General features: G+C 39.7%; 2 protein-coding genes across 2 annotated transcripts in view; one reads left to right on the top strand and one right to left on the bottom strand.

The window, feature by feature from the left end:
* Positions 1 to 251: 251 nt before the first annotated feature.
* On the bottom strand, positions 252 to 4,169 carry hmgb1b (high mobility group box 1b). Its single transcript, XM_032545629.1, has 5 exons — positions 3,994 to 4,169; positions 2,745 to 2,900; positions 1,253 to 1,398; positions 971 to 1,145; positions 252 to 824 (listed from the first exon to the last, which is right to left on the bottom strand). Exons 2-5 carry the CDS (start codon positions 2,889 to 2,891, stop codon positions 693 to 695), a joined length of 600 nt encoding a protein of 199 aa, XP_032401520.1. The 5' UTR covers positions 2,892 to 2,900; positions 3,994 to 4,169; the 3' UTR covers positions 252 to 692.
* Positions 4,170 to 4,349: 180 nt separating this feature from the next.
* The window catches only part of wdr95 (WD40 repeat domain 95), a 28,495-nt gene continuing 11,145 nt past the window's right edge, over positions 4,350 to 21,699 (top strand). Inside the window, exons 1-16 of the mRNA XM_032545630.1 lie at positions 4,350 to 6,877; positions 7,069 to 7,255; positions 7,344 to 7,482; positions 8,564 to 8,669; positions 9,569 to 9,734; positions 10,767 to 10,820; positions 10,896 to 10,979; positions 11,765 to 11,830; positions 12,172 to 12,402; positions 13,645 to 13,730; positions 13,822 to 13,914; positions 13,994 to 14,039; positions 14,592 to 14,638; positions 18,572 to 18,689; positions 20,996 to 21,065; positions 21,447 to 21,687. Coding sequence (XP_032401521.1) covers positions 8,602 to 8,669; positions 9,569 to 9,734; positions 10,767 to 10,820; positions 10,896 to 10,979; positions 11,765 to 11,830; positions 12,172 to 12,402; positions 13,645 to 13,730; positions 13,822 to 13,914; positions 13,994 to 14,039; positions 14,592 to 14,638; positions 18,572 to 18,689; positions 20,996 to 21,065; positions 21,447 to 21,687 — 1,370 coding nt within the window. The 5' untranslated portion in view covers positions 4,350 to 6,877; positions 7,069 to 7,255; positions 7,344 to 7,482; positions 8,564 to 8,601. The remainder of the gene's footprint in view (positions 6,878 to 7,068; positions 7,256 to 7,343; positions 7,483 to 8,563; positions 8,670 to 9,568; positions 9,735 to 10,766; positions 10,821 to 10,895; positions 10,980 to 11,764; positions 11,831 to 12,171; positions 12,403 to 13,644; positions 13,731 to 13,821; positions 13,915 to 13,993; positions 14,040 to 14,591; positions 14,639 to 18,571; positions 18,690 to 20,995; positions 21,066 to 21,446; positions 21,688 to 21,699) is intronic.

The raw sequence follows: 21,699 nt of genomic DNA, 5'->3' as shown, positions 1-21,699 counted from the left end.
AAGATAGTGATCTTTAGAAAAATCCAGTAACTGAGATGCTGCCTTTTATAAAGTTTGACAATTTTAAATACTTTTTAAACAATGCAATCAATATATGCTGCCACCTCAACTCATATTTAAGTTTTTACAAACCCCCCCTATTTTGATGTTTCCAAGCATTAAAATAAAAGACCCAAAATGCAGAATGAGGCCATAAAACTGATTCTTCATGTTGGGTTTTTTGTAACTTTTAAGGAAGAGAAATAAACATCTTAAAAAAGAAATTTTTTATTGAAGACATTCTTTAATGTCGACAGCTGCATTTGATATTAGAGTGGTATTCAAAAGGACAATAAAAAGACACTGGGACAGCACATAAAAAAATAATTTTAAAAATAAAAAAAAGATACACTACCAACTCATCAATCTCATTTTTGAGTTGTAACACCTAAAGACTACTTACTGTAATAGTGATGTGTAGTCCTTCTAAATAGTTACATAATATGGCAGGAATACAGAACTACCACTAGAAAATTTTCAAACTTAGGATATGTAGTGTTAACTTTACAAAAAAATGAGATTAACACTGTACATCATAAAAACATTAAATATACACATGATCCTGTTCAATTTGACATGATTCAAGATGGTGAACTGAGTACATTAGGATTACATGGCATAAACAAAAACTTCCGGTCCCATCCTTATGAGATTTACTCATCATCGTCTTCTTCTTCCTCTTCCTCCTCCTCATCTCCCTCCTCTTCGTCATCGTCCTCATCGTCATTCGCTGCAGCAGCTGGTGCTGAATCCACTCTGCCCTTTGTGCGGTATGCCACAATATCCTGTGGAGAGCAGGTCAAATATCTTTTTAATCACAATAATTTTCTCTATCAATAATAAAATAATCTCTAAACTGTATTTAAAGGAAAAAGCATGGCCATCAGATCTGAATCAGACTCACTTTAATTACAGCATAGTTACCACTCACCTTGTCATATTTCTCCTTCAGCTTGGCAGCCTTTTTTTCGTAAGGCTGCTTTTCTTCTCCAGACAAGCTGTTCCACATCTCTCCAAGCTTTTTGGCCGTGTCCCCAATGGAGAGTCCAGGACTCTCACCTTTAACCTTGGGGCGAAAGTCGGCGCAGAAGAGAAAGAACGCAGACCTATAGGGTATGGGATTTATTATTAATATAAAAGCTACAGGCAGAAAAACAACTTGTGAAATATATATAAGGAAATCGAGACAGTGATTTTATTTCAGGGTACATACGGTGGTCTCTTTGGGGCATTTGGGTCCTTGAATCGTTTCTTTTTCTGGCCCTTGGGGGGCACGTAGTTCTTCATTTCCCTCTCATAACGCAGCTTGTCCTGTTTGGCCATGTCTTCAAACTTTCCCTTTTCCTTTGGTGACATTGTCTTTAAGACAAAAAAAATAAAGCATAAACATAAAAACACATTTACAATATAGAACACCGTACAAGAAATACCTTTAGAACATAAAGCTTATTTCTGATTGCTAGATTTTTTATCAAAGAGGTACCAAGAACTGGACTGTTGACCTGAATTGGATTATTTGATTCTTTACCAGCCCTAATAAGAGTGTCAGAAACTAAATATTTGACTTTTTTTTACATTTAACTGAACAAACCAGGCTGCATTATCAGCAACACTCTTCTGCATGCAAGTTGTTCTTGATATAAAAAGTCTTGGTAGTTTCAGTATTGGTAAGAGGCAAAAACTGCTGGAGAAAGAAACTTTTCTTTTTTTCATTTTTTCTTTTGCCTTTTTTACAGCAGCATGTCAGATGTCGCTCCAGGCTGCTTAGAGAAAGTTAAGGAGCTAAAACTTCAGCATATAACCAGAAGCTGATCATTTCACAGGAAAGTTGCTCTATATTATCTGTTTAAGGATTTTAATTTGATTTGTTACTGTATATCTTTTCCATATAGGGGCCCGTCTATGTTTTGAGGTGACCAAACTTGGGGCCCTTGGCCAAGGCACTCAACCCTGGTATGGAAGTGTGCACATTTGTGATTCCACCTGGGTGATTGGGCTTTTTTGGTGAATCATTTTGGGTGGTCCCAATGAAAAGTTGGGCAAATATAAATCTCAATACTGCTAACCTTTCTAAACAATAAAAAGAACAACAAAAAAACATGGCGGTAACATTGCTTCTTTGCTTCTGTTAAACACCTTGAAATTTTGCGGCACGTCACTGTCACATGCCTAAAAAATACTACATGGACAACCCTCTCCTAGATCGCTTACACAAATGGCAACAATATAGAAATACACACTGCTTATTCATATCAAACCAGTTTTACTAATTGGACACATATGTAAAAAATAAATAAATAAATAAAGACTAACATTGATTGATGTCAACATACCATGAATATCTATAAAGAAGAGATTTATAAGTTCAATCTATCTAGTGAAAAAAATACTAAACTGAAGTCTGGCCGGTAAAGAAAGCATACTGTATTGATTTACATTGATATCTTGATTTAAGTATTACAGACAAGCTGTCCAATAGATGTTCTTTCTGTACAGCTTTACAACTTGTAGTTGTTTTTGATATAAAATATTTTTTTGTATATTTCTTAGACATTTTATCAAGATACATATATGTATATATTTTTTTCTATCTAGAAAGTGGAGGTAAAAAATATTCCAATTTCAAAAATGTTTCCGAAATCAGAAATGGCAGATTAAAGGTTTACAAAAAAATCATCGATTTAGAAATCATCCACATTTTTTACCTTCCATCGTTCAGAGCATTTCTTGGAAAACTCTGAGAAGTTGACAGAGGCATCAGGATGCTTCTTTTTATGCTCCTCTCGGCAGGTTTGCACAAAGTAGGCATATGAGGACATTTTGCCCCGGGGCTTCTTGGGATCCTTCACCATCTTGTCTTACTAAAAGGAAAAAAAAAAAAAAAACGACATAAAAAATAGTCATCTAAGAGAAGTCATAAAACAGCAGTGTTATGCAAATTTATCTTTGCTGAACTGTCTCCCTCCTGCTTTGTCAGTCCCATCTATTGTTTAAACAGGGAGGATATGAGGAGGAGGAGGGGGGGCTTCTGGAGTGACTGATGATCCATTGTATAAAGGGCCAACATTAAATTTATGTAAACTACAAAATGCGTCTCATTACTGTAGCTTTAGCTATCCACAGCGATATAATGCTAACTATGTGAAATCAGGCAGCTGCTATATTTTATATGAAGTATCTTGATGACAGCGCTCCTGTGAGCCGGCTTCAGTTTGTAAATGAATACATTAGCAATGGCCTCCGCCTCCTTTGATTTTCCGCTAGCCGTTAGCCATTATGGCTCCGCTCTTGCTTTGTGTCCTTTCGCTTTTAGCATTAGCTTCGAGCTAAGCTAGGCAGACTGCTCATTTTAAGAGGCAGCCATTAAAATGGCTGATTAGACTTATTAAAAGGGCAAGACGTTCTGTTTTCACAAACATTTTGGTTTTCCGCGTCAATATAACTAGCAGTTGTGCTCACTCTAGTATTTTGTTTTTAATATTTGTATTAAAGTTTGGTTTTATGTGGGCATGATGTCGGAAAAAGATGCTCCGCCCGTCTCATCGCAGGCGGGCTGCCTCAGCACCACTCAGAGCTAACCGACCAGAAACTAGCGTTAGCTTCAAACATACCAGCACAGCCTCAATAAGCAGCTGCCGTTAACAGGCTAGCACAGTGGGCTAACGTTCAGGGGAGCCATCCTCTCTGTCAGCTGCTTACACATGAGGTGACGTTGCTAACGCAGAATAAGTAGCTTTTAAATCAATTACTGGATAAGTTATCCTTTGTCTCGTTAGTAGCAGCTAATGGCAGCCTAGGGCGTCAACGTAGTGAAATGAGCATCATAAACCAGCTTCATAAAGGGTAAGCATCCCATCCAGCTCAGCTTTATACGCAAACATACAATGCAAAACACAAAACACCCCAGAGTTTCTCTCATATGTGCTACACAGGATAATACTGAGGAATGCTTACCCCTTTCGCTAGTTGTATCTCTCAAACAATGGGACAAGTAGCACCGTGAGTGCGCGGTCTTTTGCCTACGAGGACTCCTTGTTTATCCGGTGTGTTCGGCTCCGGCTGTCGGACATTGGCTGCCGCCAACTTCTTGGATATCTTATTGGACACTCGCTGGCCGAGCTCCGTTTGTTGTGCGGTTGGCTGCCCAAAACACGACGGGACGGTGGCGCTAAACTTAAAGTTTGAAAATCAATGTCTCCAAGTATGAGGATACAAAAATAATACAAAAGTCCACAACAAAGCCGTTCGTTGTAAAATACTTTGTTGTTGTTGCATTCGCAACAGGAAGTGCAAAGTTACTGAAATAAGAGAATGCATAAAAAATAACATGCATAAATGAAAACTACTACTACTAAAAACAAAAAAATAAATAAAAGCATAACAAATAAAATAATTCTGAACCTCATTAGAATATATATATATGACATGAAAAAAAAGAAAAAAAATATTAGTTATTTTAGTTTCACGTTATTTTTCCACAACCTGGTATCAGCAATTAGGGAGAAATACAGCTTTTAAGCTCATTAATCTTGTTGCAAAATACTATACAATATGTTAGTAAAATTTATATAAAAAAAACATATTTCTATTTTAAATGTATCATGTAATGTCACCAAACACTGACTATTGTGATATAATAACTTAGAGATTGGGTAGTTGGTTTCCAATCACTGTTTTTGAACTGCTAATTTTAGCTGGATTTTGTCATATGTTCACTTAAAGAACTAAAACATTAATAGAATTTATTTTCTAATTTCTGAATTTTTTAAGTCAAAATGTCTCAACAATAACAACAATAGTATTGATTTCTAAAATAAGACCCAACTTTACACAGATGTCCTTTTCTACATCACTGAATATATACAGATAAAACAAAGCTCACCAGGTTATATGGCAGAGGTATTTATGTAGATACACCCCAACTAAAACAATTTCTAGCATAATTAATTTATTCTTTTACTACACATGTTATAGATCGCAGCCTTAATTCTTTTTTATTTTGTACGCTTGACAATTTTAGTCAATATCAGCTGTGACCAGCTTAATATTTAAGACAAAATTTTTTTAATGCTTATTATGTATTTAAATCATTTATTAGTTTATTGAAACTTCAGGAAAATCCCCAAAAATGCAAATATTGTGGAAAAAAGTTCAATATTTTTCTTACTGATTTCAGAAACCTAAACTCATATATTATACAGATATACATTAAGATAATGAAAACCCCAAAGATCAACACAAAAGGATAGTTTCAACAGAAATGTCAGGCTTTTGAAAAGTTTGTTCATTTGTCTACATTCAACATTGTGCTGGGAATCCTTTTGTATGAATGACTGCATCATTGGGGTGTGGAACGGAGCGGATCAACCTGTGGTACTGCGTCTGCGTAATGGAAGCCCAGCTTGCTTTGATAGCGCCCTTCGGTTCATCTGCATTGTTGCTCTAATATCTTCCATCTTCTTCTTGACAACAGCATATAAATTTTCTACAGGGTTCAGGTCAGGCGGGTTGACTGTCCATTCAAGCACAGTAACACCATGGTCAGTAAACTAGCTTTTGGTACCTTTAGCAGTGAGGGCAGGTGCCGAGTTCTGCTGGCTTGGAAGAAAGTAAAAAACTGTGTCATGTGGTCACATTGTTTAGTCCTAGTTAGAATTCAGAAGGACGCAGTTAGCATTCAGACAGATCCAGTCCAATTTACAGTTATGGCCGTCCACACAAAAACAGATAAAGACAACCTAATATTAATTGCCATTGTCACACCTGATAATGAAAGATAATTATTATTAAAGATAATTATTGTCTTTTGGAGCCTGTTAAACAGTGATGTCTGATTATGTTAGATATACTGAACCAGGGAGTACTCTACAATATATCAGAATGGACTCAAACACCAAGACTTGAGAAATATGCACAGATTTAAAAGTCAAAAGCCTATTTTCCTGATGTTTCACATTTTTACAATTTCATTTTCCCCCAGGACTTGTTAAGCTCCGTTCTGCCACAGCCATCCATCCACCCATTATCCAACACCCTTCTCCATTGTGGGGTTGTGAAGGGTGCTGATACCTGTCTCCAGCTTTCAACGGAGGGTACACGCTGAACAGGTCGCCAGTCCATCACTTCTTTAATTGCCTAGTCTAATTATCTCATTATCTTAAAATCAAGTTCCAAGGTGCTAATTTCTGTTTATTTATATGCCATTTCTATTACAATCTGCAACGTTTAGCCCTTACGGAAGTGTATTATCGTTATCTTGCTCAATAAAATGCCTGCATTACTTTAACAGATCTGTATATCTATTATTTGCTTCGTCTGTAGAGTGTTAGCAGTGGTGGAATTTTAATGAAGCATCTCTCAGAAGACAATTTGTCTCCTAACCACACTCAGCTGCTGATATCCTGTTGTACAACTAATTCATGGCACTAAATTAAGAATGAATGCTAAGACTTTATTTGCTTGTGTATCTAACTCCATGTTAATACACACATAGGCACCCTGTTTCTATCTGGTTTATAGGCTCCTCTTCACATTCTGGACTTCTTGGCTCAACTGTATACAGTAGGGAATGTTACTGGAAACCACATTGTAAACCTGATCACATTTACACAGGAACAGCCTCAGGATATCTGAGAAACAACCCACATCCCACTCAAGTCTGTTTTTAGACTGTGCTAGCCTGAGTATTAAATATCTGAATGGTCCTTATTTACATAGCCTTTAAAATAAGCAGTTTTTCCCCAGGGTAACTTTGGAATGGAGGTTGCCAAAGGGATGCTCCACACTGTTCTGCAGTCTTTCCTCGGAAATATCTCACATCTGACTGGGAGATACACATGTAAGGCTTTTAGCACGGTACCGTTCCACCTACACCCGGACTTCGTCTCAACATACATCATACATGGTTTTGTGAGCATTGATCATGTAGTAGAAACTGAGTAAAGATGAAAAAGCACACACTCAAAACCAACATCCCATTTTTCTAATTAGCTCATTTTCTTTTGTTTTTTTGCGCTGCTTTTTTGACAGGACATAATGACAACAAAATAACAAGATGAAAAGCTTGCACCTCTGCACAACAGGCTTCACAAACAGGCAACTCTTCCTACTGACTCTGAAATGACAGCCAATTACTGGCTGCCAAAGGGAAAACCTGAACTTTTGGCAAAATATATTCCAGAACAGCAGCACATATTATAGAGTTATCTGCCATGGTGTAAGTAGTGTCTTTTCTAAAACTTCTTAACATGAACATGAACACCAGCTGTAGTTTTTTTTATGTTGCTCTCTGATTTCCATTGCAGTCTTAATAGTTATTCAAAGACATGTCCACATTCAGTAGACAACCTATGACACGTTTAACGGAAAGAGAGTCAACTATCCTGCACTTGTTACCCGATGAAGGCTAGCACTGCAAGTAGTTTAACAAGTTAATTGTAAAAGGTTGGTTTTCTTATATTTGTATTTTTTTTCTTGAATTTGCAGGTCACAAAGCTGTGTGAGTTGCTTTAAGTGAAAACATGTTCAGAAAATCAGGAAACATTAAATAAACTCGCTGCAGTTTTGCAATATCTCCAATCACCAGATTGCCTATTAAGTTGGCTCAGACCTTTCTGAACCTTACTAGTAAATTGGTTATTTCTGTGAATTTTATAAAGTGATTCTTTATGTTAACTGAATGAACAGAATGAATACTGATTTAACATTTTGACATTTGTTACATTCCAGCCTCAATTGGGATTGATTTTCTTGGTGAGACCAGCAGAAAGTAGTACATATCTGTGAAGTGGAAGATATGAAAAATATTCTTTTCCAAATGTATAAAGCTGTCAAAGATATGCTCCAACTCTTAGCACCAGATGAAGTGAGAGGAAGTTTTACAACATATCAAGTTAAAGGAGTGAATGCATAGAACAGATATTGCGATATTCTTTTTTGCTATTTCATGTTTCTAATGTGACAAAATCTAAAATTATTCATGAGATGTGAATACTTTATCAACAAGCTGCGTATGGTGCTTGTCTCTACATTATGTTATGAAATAGTGACCTACATATCGTATATCTTTTTAGTTTTTTAAATTCTTTTCATTTGGTTGTGTCTCAATAAATGAACAGAAAATAATACAATAATTTAATTTCATATAGTTTTTTTATGTGTAATAGTACAACAGTTTCTCATTGGATGAAAAATGATTTCTTGATAGTCTACCAGGCATGCTTATTATGTTTTAAAATTAAGCCACTGTGTTGTAAGAAAGCATAAATAAATAAAATATAAAAAATATTCTCACTTTCAGTTGTTCAGTGTGCTCTGAGTTTGATGGTAGTTGTTTCTTTCTTTGTATGTAGAGGGGCAATGCTTTCAGTTTTGTGGTTTCAGTTGTCACTTGGTTTCTTGGTTACCATCTACCACCTGCTTTGTTCAGGTGTAATACTAGATCCTGTGTCAGGTAGACAAATGTGGAATCTGTTTGTCTAATGGCTGTTTGGTGGATGGACTGAAGAAATTTTCTGTCCCTTAGATTTTAGGTCACAACAGCTTTAAATATTTTTGGCAAGAATGCAACTGGAGAAAACCACCCGCCCTTCATCAGCTTTAGGAAGATTGGAAAGCATACATATGATGAGGTATTCCTTATTCTCATGATAGAGACAATCGTGTGAAAAAAATCCTAAAACTAATCTTTGATTAGATGTTCTTTAATTGTTTGGTTGAGAGATAAATTTCAGACCTTTTTTTTTTACTTCTGTTTAAATCTAAAGAAATGTTTTCTGTTATCATGGCTCTTAAAGCAATACGCAGAGTTGCAGGAAATTTGATCTCTGGAGAATACTTTTGCAATGTGTTGCAAAAGTATTCCTGCCCCTTGATCTTTTTCACATTTTGTCATGCTCCTACACACTTAGATGCATTTTTATGAGATTTTGATGATGAGAGGCTCTCAGATGCCCCTCTGATTAAAGCTCTCTGATAGTTTAGGTGGACCGTGTGACGGTGTTGGTTTGCTGTGGTGGCCTGTTCTTTACATACAAAGATGATAAATTGAACAGTGCTCTGTGAGATGGCCAAAGCTTGGTATGTTGTTTTGTAGCCTAACCCTGTCATAATCTGTGGGACTTTGATTTTTGTGTTACTGTTATTGTTCCATACTTGGCATATTGTTTATCTCTGGTATCCCTGGTATTTATTTATGTTAAGGGATTTATTTGCAAAACAAGCTTTGGAAATTGTTGTCCTTTGCCTTTTTACCTCACATCTTTTTCTTTGTGTTGGTTGAGCACAAAAACCTCAATGAAAACACAGATCTTTCTGGCTGTGACATGACAAATTATGAAATGGTTTAAGGGGTATACACACTCTGGCTGTATATTTCTACTGTTAAACACGATGAGACTCCATATCCCTAAAAAGGTTTGAATTAACACGAACTGTTTCATGAACTTCTTTCACCTTCTTTAGGTAAGACCCATAGCAAGTTTGTCAAAAGATGAAAACAAACATTTGATTATAATGTGAAATCCTACAGCATCTTCTCTGAACTGGGAAGTACAAAGCAGGGGATCAGGATAAGGGAAACACCAGCATGGCTGGAGCGAGAGCTGCTGAAACAGAACAATAGAAGACACTCAATAGAAGAATCTAAAATCAGGAGACAACTGCAGCACTGTGCATTTTCAACACATCACTTTGAGGTACAGTGCTGAAACAAGTATCTCTGTCTCAAACATCTTGTGCTAATTTAGTAGCACTGTTACTTAGTCCTTTCATGGGCCTTCTTTGAGGAGCTTTGACTTTTAGCCAGAAGATGTCACTAGTATGCTGCAGCGCTTCTGTTTCCCAGCTTGGTCTCAGCTATCAGAAAACGATATAATGCTTTACTAATTTACATAAATAAAGTTCATGACCAGTTTGCACACAGCCTGACAGTACATCAGGCAGGGCAATCTTCCCAGAGCCCCAAAGCACTTCAAGCTATAGTCGAGCCAACTACATAAAAGGTTTCCCAGGAAATTCGAATTTGAGCTTCTGAGCTGACAGGAACGATAAAATGATGCAGGAGGCTGGGCTGCCAATGCATTGCTCAAGTTTCTGGGTTTCCATTGCAGATGTCAGTCACACTCTCCTGCTTAATGTAGCAAGCAATGTGCCATAACAGATTAAGAGAAGCAGGCTCAGGAGTTCAAAGTTATGCATCTCCTATGAAGGGATTTGGAAAGCAGTCAAGTATATGCGAATGCTCTCACCATTTTCATCACTTTGAGTGATTAAACAGTTATCTTACAAATTCAGGGAATACCGTGGGGAGACTTCAGCTCTAGTTACATCCTTGAGGAATTAAGCTGTTTATCCCTGTTATTTATTAATGGTAGATCAAACAGCTTCCAAGATGAAGGATCAGTTGCTAGGAAACAGCTGAAAAACTTAGAAGAGTTGTTAACTCGGAGAGCGTGGCCTGTTATCTGGCTGAGGGCTCTAACGCGCTCGTTAGGGTCATTGATAGGCAAAGGTGAAGCCCTGCCCATATCTGCTGGTTATTAATGATCAAATTAAGTCATTCATTTCTCCTTTTAGCACTCTGACTTTATGAACTGCCTGGTGAGTGGATCTGTCTGGACCCGAAATAAATATTCAACTAAAATCCTTCAAGTGGCCAAAGTGTTTCATGAAGTTATCTCTATAATTGTGATTAATGCTGTAACTTCTGTTTCTCCTTTTATCTCAAGATCAATGAAAAGATATCGTTAGATGAACTCCAGGAACTGAAACTGTCCTTTGAGGTACTTTGAAAATTATACCTTTCAAATTTTACCCATGTAAAAATTATCACATCACATTATAATTTTCATACAAAGGAATCTGATGTGAGTGGGGCAGGGTACACTGATGCAAAGAATTTTGGACATATACTGAAAAAGTGCTTGGATGTTTCTGACATGGTAAGACAATAATTATTTTTATATCATTTGACCATAATTTCACAAGTATTGGCATACAGCCTGGAAAGTGATTTAATTATTATTATTTTTTTTCACATTTTGTTTTATTAAAACAAACACTATTTCCATAGATTAAAAAAAAATAAAAATTTAAATGAAACACCAACACAAAGTAGCGTATAATTTTGGAGCACAATCAAGATTATGATTTTCAGAAGTCACCTGAAAGTGAGGCAAAAATAAATCTCATTTGCCACACACACAGCAAACAGGTTCACAGTAAAACATGGTGATGCGGGCATCAAGTTGTGGAGACATTTTTCTTAACCACAGTCAGGGATAATATGAGAGTTGATGGGAAGATCAATGTAGCTAAATATTTAGTTATATTAGAAGAAAACCTATTAGAGATAGCAAAAAATTTGAGTCTGCTGGAGAGGTTCATCTTCCAGTAGCATAATTACCCTGAGCAAACAGCTTGACAAAAAATTACTGTTGATATGCTCTTTATTTAATTTTACTGAGCTTGATGTATTTTAAAAAGAAAGAAAAAAAAGTGTCTCCATGGGTAAAAATGTTATAAAAACATATCTCCAAATGAGGCTAAATACAAATTCACATCAAACTAAATTTAATTTGTGATTTGTCTTCTTTTTTAATTTCCAGTTTGTGTTGGTCCATCTCATACAATTCCAATCAAATATTTTTCAGTTTGTAGTTGTATCAAGCCAATGTAAATTTAGAAAAAAGGTTAATTTTCTTTTTTCGTTTCTTGCATCTCACAGAGCAATGAAGAGATATATAGTTTGTTCAAAAAGATTGATTACTCTGATCAAGGAAGGATTTCATGGGTGAGTCATATTCAAGTTCTGTTTGAGTATAAAAGAGCATAGTATGAAATATATATGTAGAAAAAATGGCAACTATATTTGAGCTGGTATTTATTGATCAATTGTAACTGGGACAGACATCAGCATAGTACCTTGGGATATACAGTAGTTGCCTCTGTAGTGTCAAGATCACTGTATATAACAGTCTTTGAATTTTACCTAGTAAGACATCTTATAATACAGAGAAATAAGTAGTTATTTGCGCACATAAAATAGTAGACAAATCATTAAAGATGTATCTCAGTAAATCTCCACATGTTTGGACACTTTTCACAAAGGAAGGAATGTGATGTGTGATGCAGATGGAGTTCTCCACCTATCTGCTCCAGCAGTACGAAGCAAAGATGGAAACTGTGAGACGCAGGAAGCAGGTGGCCTTTCATTTGCCAGCCATCATGAACGATGGCGGACATGGCGTTCCTGTAGTCAACATCCACTCCACCCACGATGGCGGCGTGTTAACAATGAGAGAAGATGGATTCATTTGTCAGTGGAGTCCTGACCTTAAACCTCAGAGGACCAAGCACATGTTTGTAGGTATTAGCTTTTAGAATTGCTCCTGGAATGTTAATTAATTTATTAATGAAGGATTTAAAAAAAAGAATCTATTCTTAAAACACCTAAAGTAGTAGGAAGAAAAACAACATCTCATAAAGCAAAAACAGAGAATAGTCAGACCTATTTAATATATTATAATCTTAATGAAATATTAATTTATTTTCATAGCTCAATATACACTGTGTAACTCAATATATTGCTTAATTACACATATTCTTATAGCTTTAAGCCTTTATTTCAGTGAACTATAATTATTTTTCATTTAAAGCTAATTAAAACATTACATTTAAGATCAGAATATTAAATCAGCCCAATAAAAACAGTTTTGTACATAAATCAGGGCTAATAAACAATGTGTTTAATACCTGCTTTAAGGCTTGTTTGTTTTTTCCAAAAGGTGATTTTAATCTGACAAACAAGGTTTCTGATAAATTAAATAAGACTAGACATGCATATTACAGGGATTCAATTCTTTTTAGCCTTTCTGCAAACTATGACCTTATAATAAAGTAAAGTTATTGGTTGATAAAATGGTTATAAAATGTTCTCAAAGCAAACTGATGGATGGTGGGAACAAGATGTTTAACCCAAAGAACCTAAAAAGGCTTGGACAAACCGTTCAGAAATATAAATATACGACATTCCAAAAGGGTGAAATGAGAAACGTCTAAAATGTTTTTTTTGGTTTTGTTGCCATGTCTTTCATAAAGTAAACTTGTTTCTTTTATGTATCTAAATTTAAAATTTTGTTGTTAGTGTTGAAACTTCCCAGGGATGTCCTATTTCTATAGACCAGTGTGCATATCCATGCTAACAAAACAGACCTTTAAAGACGTTGGTCCAGATGACAGGCTGTTATTCAAATATGGTTAGTGATTTATTATCTACTCTAACTCTGAAGTTAATAAAATTAAGTCAATTCAAGTTTATTTGTATGACACATTTCAGCAACAAGACAGTTCAAAGTGCTGTGCATCATAAAAACGTAACTCATCAATTATGAAACAAGTAATAAACATTACATTTTGACTAAATGTCATCATTAAAATCTTGAAGCAAATACAAATCAAATATGTTGATTAATGTTTCACTTACTACTAAACAGGTAGGGTCCAAAGCCTTTAAATTAGTGGTGGAGAACAGTACAGATACATTTTAATTTGTTTTAAACAAAACTCTGTTCTCAATTGTTAAATTTTATTTGGTCCTGTTTGTAGAGTCAGGGATCTGGCAAAAGAAGTTCAAAGTGGATAACCGGTTTCACTATGATGTCAGAATACAACAAGCTGATGATCGGAACAGGGTGAGAACTTTTTATTGACCTCACTGATGTTTTTTCTCATTAATGAGAAGTTGGATTTAGATTTAATCTGCTTGAGCACTTTATTTTTCAGGGACAGAGAGATTCAGTTTTATGAAATTTCCACTTTAGAGCCTTACTGCCAGATCAGCGGCCTGGAAACTATACCTTTAACTTTAAGCTACAGGTGAGCTGCATAAGAAGATCTTAAAAATTATTCTACAGTTCTTTACTTGATGTGTTTACTTTGTTTGTTTGCAATGCAGCTACATTGGCTCTGATAAATGTTGTTTTCTATGTGGAGATATGGAGGTAAGTCCTAATCAAATTACATAACCGACATGCAGAGGTGTGACATCACAAGCCATACTTGTAGGAATAATTTTACTTCAACAACTTCATACTTTTAGTGGAGGAATATTATTATCTTTCCACTTGAGTACAAGTTTTGTTGGTAAAGGGAGACGTCTCAGATGCACAGCTTTTGTCCTAATGTTGTTTTCTGTCTTCTGAGCCTGTTGTGCCATTTGAAGGGGAACTTAATATATAGTTTTTTCTAATCCCTTTAAGTAGCTTGTACTCCAACACATAAGTCAAGAATGACAAAACACAGTGAGAAAATATTTGTTTCTATCCCTTAATTTGCTCATTTGTAGGTAGGTTATTTATTTCCATATTTTTTAAAATATAATGCTTAAACATACCAGATTTTGTACATAATTTCATATTTTTGCACCTCAGTTTGCACTGTTAAGCATTTTAAAGTAAGGTTTCTTTTACATCACTACAGATTTTTGTATCACTGTCCACTTCTGTAAAAATATAAGCTCTTTGCAGGAGGCCGCTAATGTGTCTGTGTTTCAGGGATGTGTTACCATCATTTTGCTGTTCCCTGCTGAGGACACCCTCAGGTAATGTTGCTGTTATGAGGACCTACTACCTTATTAATATTCATTTAGCACCATTACACATTTTTATTCTGTAATCAGAACTGTAAGAGACATAAGCGGTGCATTAATTTCCATTTGTATTGAGTTTTATTATTCTTAAGGAAAGTGACCTTTCATAGCAGGGGGCAATGGCACTCAGAGAGGCCTTTCATGCAAACTTCTACATCAGAATCAAAAGAGGATAATTAAAAACCACAATTAAAAAAGAAATCTTTGTATTTATGAATTGATACAGCTACATAACAAAATAATTAATATTCTTGTCTTAAATGCAAATTTTTATCAATGGTCAGTATTCATTGGTTTTTATTATTGTTATAATTGTGATGCTAACTAAAAGATCATTCAGAAATGACCATTAAAGCATCATAGATATCGTTGAACTGAAACAAAGAAAAGAAAGATTAAGTGATAAATAGGATAACAAACTATGTGCGATGCAACCCTTTAAAAAAGGAGAATAATAATTAGTTTTCAAAAACAGTAGGGACAACTTCTTCCAAATGTCATGAGGTGCGGGTGGTGAGGTGGTGAGGCAGAGGCAGCGGACCCAGGAATGATGAATATGATGATGATTTAATGAAGAATAAGTCAAACAACGGACAGCAGGCACACGGAGACACTGAAGCTAACATAGACGACGACTAGACTGGACATTGACGAGGACCCGACGAGGAACAAGGAACACAGGTGGAGTTAAATACACGGGAGGGTAATCACAGAGACGAGACACACCTGGGAACAATCAAGGGGAGGACAGGACAACGAAGAGACGCAAGGACACAAAAAACTCTAAATGAACACAAAAAACACAGATCCTGACAGTACCCCCCCCCTCAAGGGCGGCTACCAGACGCCCAAAAAAAAAACCACAACAAGGGTGGGCGGAGGGGCGCCGGATGGGGGGCCAGAGTCCAGAAAAAACAAAAAACAACCCACCATTGCGGGCGGAAACACAGGGAGGGCCAAGAGTCCAAAAACAACAAAAAACTACCCACAGGGTGGGCGGAGGCAAAGGAGGCGGGAACCACGGAGGTGGTCTGGCGGTCGTCCGCGGCGGCGGGAACCACGGAGGCGGTCCGGCGGCCGTCCGCAGCGCTGGAGGCGGGAACCCCGGAGGCGGTCCGGCGGCCGTCCGCGGCGCTGGAGGCGGGAACCACGGAGGCGGTCCGGCGGCCGTCCGCGGCGCTGGAGGCGGGAACCCCGGAGGCGGGAACCACGGAGGCGGTCCGGCGGCCGTCCGCGGCGCTGGAGGCGGGAACCTCGGAGGCGGGACCCCAGGAGGCGGTCCAGCGGCCGTCCGCGGCGCAGGAGGTGGCAATGGGGAGTCCCGGGGGCCGCCCTCAGACGGCGATGACGAGCCCCCCGAGGCAGGGTCTCTGGTGGAGCACAGGGGGTCTCAGTGGGAACGCCGGGAGTCTGAGTCGGAACACTGGGAGTCTTATAAGGAACGCAGGGGGTCTTGGTCGTCGGGGTCTCGGAAGGAACATAGAGGGTCTCGGGAGTCGGTGTCTCGGAGGGAACGTAGAGGGTCTCGGGAGTCGGTGTCTCGGAAGGAACGCAGAGGGTCAGGGTCTCAGGAGGAACGCTGGGGGTCTCGGTCTCAGGAGGAACACTGGGGGTCTCGGTCTCAGGAGGAACGCAGAAGGTCAGGGTCGGAACGCAGGGAGTCTCTGGAGGAACGCAGGGAGTCAGAGTCGGAACACAGGGAGTCAGAGTCGGAACGCAGGGAGTCAGAGTCGGAACGGAGGGAGTCAGAGTCGGAACGGAGGGAGTCTCTGGAGGAACGCAGGGAGTCTCTGGAGGAACGCAGGGAGTCTGAGTCGGAACGCAGGGAGTCTCGGAAGGAACGCTGGGGGTCTGGGTCTCGGAAGGAACACTGGGAGTCTCGGAAGGAACACTGGGAGTCTCGGAAGGTGCGCCGGCTGGAACGCCGGCTGATTCGGCCTCGGGTGCGCCGGCTGGAACGCCGGCTGATTCGGCCTCGGGTGCGCCGGCTGGAACGCCGGCTGATTCGGCCTCGGGTGCGCCGGCTGGAGGTGAGCCGGAGCGGAGCCTCGGGGCCGGTTGCGGGGGCGAGCCGGAGCGGAGCCTCGGGGCCGGCTGCGGGGGCGAGCCGCAGCGAAGCCTTGGAAACGGCTGCGGGGGCGAGCCGCAGCGAAGCCTTGGAAACGGCTGCGGGGGCGAGCCGCAGCGAAGCCTTGGAAACGGCTGCGGGGGCGAGCCGCAGCGAAGCCTGGGAACCGGCTGCGGGGGCGAGCCGCAGCGAAGCCTGGGAACCGGCAGCGGAGGTGACAGCTCCGGAAGGCGACGAGGGGCCGGGTCCACCGGCGGCTCACGTCGCTGTCTCCGGGCTGACCGTGGAGGTGGCGGCTCCGGAAAGCGACGAGGGGCCGGGTCTGCCGGCGGCTCACGTCGCTGTCTCCGGGCAGACAGCGGAGGTGCTGGCTCCGGAAAGCGACGAGGGGCCGGGTCTGCCGGCGGCTCACGTCGCTGTCTCCGGGCAGACAGCGGAGGTGCTGGCTCCGGAAAGCGACGAGGGGCCGGGTCTGCCGGCGGCTCACGTCGCTGTCTCCGGGCAGACAGCGGAGGTGGCGGCTCCGGAAAGCGACGAGGGGCCGGCTCCACCGGCGGCTCAGGTCGCTGGCTTCCCGGACGGAGGTATCGACGGGGGCCGTATCCGGGGGGTGCCAACACCAGTCTTGTCCCCCGGAAAAGCTCCCGCTGCAAGTCGGCGAGGGCTTCCACTAGCTCCCTCTCCTCCCTGCCGGATCTCCGCCTCATTCCGCTCTGCTCCTTTGGTCGGAACCTCGCTCCAGCTGGGTCCATTATAGCAGCCTCACCGATCGGTATGGTCGGGTCCTTCTGTCATGAGGTGCGGGTGGTGAGGTGGTGAGGCAGAGGCAGCGGACCCAGGAATGATGAATATGATGATGATGATTTAATGAAGAATAAGTCAAACAACGGACAGCAGGCACACGGAGACACTGAAGCTAACATAGACGACGACTAGACTGGACATTGACGAGGACCCGACGAGGAACAAGGAACACAGGTGGAGTTAAATACACGGGAGGGTAATCACAGAGACGAGACACACCTGGGAACAATCAAGGGGAGGACAGGACAACGAAGAGACGCAAGGACACAAAAAACTCTAAATGAACACAGAAAACACAGATCCTGACACCAAAATTTTAAAATAATGTTTTTGAAGGTGTGAAAGCAGAGTCTCCTGTGTGTCGGAGCCTTACAACAGTTGGAAAGCATCAGGGTAATTGAAATCACACAGCATGATAATTAGGAAATATGCAAATAAAATAAGAACCTTATACCGAACACTCAGATCTAAAATCCGTCTGAACATAGAATCTGTCAAAAGAGAAATACTTTCACCTGCGGTTTTTATATTTGACATGTGATGTATTCTCAAGACGCAACAATCTTTGGTACAAGAATTATCAGTAAATTATTATATAACTGTTATTAGCATAAAAAGCTGAGCTGAACATCTGTGAACCCCTAGACATGAGTTGAAATAAACTAGCTGCTAATCCATCCCAATTGCAGTTTTTCCCTAAATATTTTGAGGATCTGTTAAAAGGTGAAATGAGCCAACAAAAGTAGACTCATTCGCTTGACTCATGCCATGTCTGTCACAGCTGAGAAATTGTTATGAGGCTATACAGAGGATTAGTGGGAGACCTTATAATAAAAAGTAGAGCCTATGGTTATGTCGCTACGTCCACACAAACACAGTGTGTGATGGAAAATTATACCTTTGCCTCACTGCAGGTCTCACCAATCAAACACACTTTATGTGGTGTGCGACGCTGAATCGCTCAGATGATCAGTTTCAAACTTGAATGAATGACTGAACTTCTCCTTTCACAGGTTGTGGAACAGATTACCAAAGGCTGAAAATGTGCCTAATATTGCTATTAAAAATGCTGTGCTTTCCAAAAACGTGACATTTGTCAGATGGAAGGTTCATCATGACTGGGTGACACAGGTGAGATTATGTTTTTGTCTCCTTTTCTTGGTTGTTTCAAGTAAATCTTAAATTAGAGTTCTTTTAAAAATGCCTTTCCAAATTTATTGACATTTTAAAGCAAAATGCAGTTTTTCTGAGTTCTTTTTGTAATCATTTTCAAGAGATTCAACATTTTTGCTTTTGCTTTTTGCTTTAAGAAGTCTCCAGAGGAAAAAAAGCTTTTAAACATTTTTGCTTTAAATATTTTTATAGCAAAATTAGTGTCTGGTCTCTCTGGGCAGAGCCATCCTGAAATTGTAGGAGGCCCAGAGAAGAATTTAATTTGTCGTCGACTTCCAGTTCGAATTCAACACATGCTGTGCATAAAATGCCTTTTTGAATTGAATAACTAAAAATTGGTTTTTGATCATATTATTCAGTTATGCTTGAGGAGCAAAGCTTCATTTCATTTGCATGCATGAAATGAAGACTAGTCCTGACCAAGTTACCAATGATTCAGTGATTCAGTCCAGTTAGGCCCTCGTGTGTCTTTCAACTTGATAAAAATCTGTCAAGCCAATAATATTTTGCAATTACAAGCCTTCTTGTGTTTTGGATTTTTTCTTTATATGAAATTCTCTCACCTTTGGAGTCCTTCTTTCACCTTAAAAATAACTCACTTTGTTTTCCATTTTGTTTTCAGCCTGTACTGAGTCTCAAGCCAAGTCAAATATCCCTCCACCTATTTTCTAAATCCCCCTAATCCTTGTTTGTTGAGTATATGTGCCTATTTCTAGTCAATGGTTGAGAGGCGGGATAAACCGTGCACAGATTGCAATTCTGTCACAGGGTACAAAAGTACTCAGGACAGAGCCATGCGTCCAAACACTTATTCAGGATGGATCAGACCACAGGGCCTTCTTACTGTGAGACAGCAGTGCTCCATTATGCAGCTCCAAGTAAAAAAAAATTGTGCTGGAGATAATTTGTTGTAACGAATTAAAAACTAAAGAATGTTTTGATTTGAATGATTTAAGTGCACTGAGAAACTTGGTGCAGCCGCCGGCTTTGGGTTGGTGAATGTGGGGATATGGTTGGGGTGGAAGAGGGCTTAGCGTTGGGAAGGGGTTTGAGGATTTGTGTAAAGCTTTGTTGGGCCTCCTTGGGGCTATCTGGTTGGATGGGATGGCACTATATCCCTCCTTCTTTGGTTCCTCTGCGTTCCAGCCAGTTGGTCTGGTGTTCCTCTCCGGAGTGTTGGACAGTCTTTCCTCCAAGGTTTGGTGTGGGCACCTGGCTGCCATGGTCACTTCTGAGCTTGGCTTGCAATAGGAAATGTGGCAGTGGGGCTGGATCAGGGGTTTGATGCCCTGCATCTCTCCCTGTACCTCTTTGGCCCTGTGACTGCTGATATTGTGCTTCACTGCTGCCCTACCTCTCTGTCTTGCATATAGCTAATCTGTCAGGGGGCTTAGAGCTGCTACCTTCCCTTTGTTGCTCTTGGGCACTGTGTTGCGAGGTTTCTGCCAATTTCACCATTCTAACAAGGTTGCACCTTCAGGTGACACATTCATGCCCACCCCCACATGCATCCACCTACACACACACCCGTACAAATTACCCAAATGGTTAAAGGTCATTCAGACACCGGTTTCAATTTCATCAGTGTGGCTAGTCCACTAAATCACATTGCTAAGAAACAATGAGATATTACTTTTGTAGATCAAAACTTTTTGGATACAATGGAATCTAAAAGTTTCTTTATCTGTTATGTAACAAACAAGTACACTCATGTCTACTTGCATGGAATCTGGTTGTATAATCAGTAACGTTATTTTATAGTCATTTTAGTCAATATTGTCAATATATAACACATATTTGCCTAAATTTTAAAATGTAAAATTCCTGGTGAGCTTGCAAGTCTCGCCAAATGTAGGCAGACACAAATGCCTCTCTTGTGTCTGCCTAGACACAAGAGAAGCATTGTGTCTAGGCAGTGCACCTTTCTGCCAAAGAGACACAACAATTGTTGTCTACAAACAATTGTTTGTTTGTAGGCATACTCTGAATTGAAATCATGACAGCTAATACCAGCACAAATAAAAAAATAAGCATACAAATTAATGACATGTCAAACGAATGAATAAATCAACAGGAAAACAGCAACAGAAGTTACAAAAGTCCAACTGTAAATATTTTAAGTTCCAGGTTTATTCTCATTTTTTCCACACAGTCCTGTTAATTCTCTCTGAAGGAAAGTTTCCATGGTTGACAGTTGCCAAAAAAAAGAATAATAATTTTAGTTGTGATAATTCTGAAATACAAACGCTTGTCTCTTTTTTTAGGTAAAATATTTTCATAATTTTCAAGCTGTTGTCTCGTCATCAAATGAAGATGCCTCTTCTCTTGTTTTAGGTAAAGCCTTTTTTTCTGATTTCTGGCTTTCTTTCTTCTCACAATAGAAATTAACCTAGTATAGTAACTTAGCTATTAAGCACTTAATGTTGCATATTGACTTTGTTCTCTTTGGACTGTAATGTAATTAAACATAGTGCAGGGCATTGGTCAGTCTGCTTGGAGATCTATGAGGGATGACTCATGATCTATCACAAATTCACCAATCAATGCCAGTCTGTCTGTTTATGTGAGAGTGTGATCACCTTGTATGTGGGCATGTTCACTGGCAAGTTTGGTCATTTATTCTGATAATGACTTACCCTCGCTCCAGAAACACACTTTGATTGATGCTATCTCTTGTAGTGTGACGCTTTTCCTTTTTTCCTCTCTCTTCTTGAGGCTGTATGCTGCCTTCAACAGATTCTGCACAGCAGCTTAGGGAGATCAGAGAGGCGTGCTACGAGGGTAAAAACAGGAAGATCCAGCTAAGCTGGACTCCACATGTCCGCGCATCCGGGGATCAGACCATTTTTTCTATCTACAAAGGTGTGAAGGCTTTTGACCTTTGTCAGAAGCACAGTTTGCTGGTGACCGGCGGCATGGACAGACTCATACGCCTGTGGAACCCATATTTCTCAGAGTGAGGAACCTG

This window comes from Xiphophorus hellerii, chromosome 18, assembly GCF_003331165.1.
Source record: "Xiphophorus hellerii strain 12219 chromosome 18, Xiphophorus_hellerii-4.1, whole genome shotgun sequence".
Lineage (NCBI taxonomy): Eukaryota > Metazoa > Chordata > Actinopteri > Cyprinodontiformes > Poeciliidae > Xiphophorus > Xiphophorus hellerii.
The sequence above is the reverse complement of the archived record's forward strand: the minus strand, read 5'-3'. Positions and strand labels throughout refer to the sequence as shown.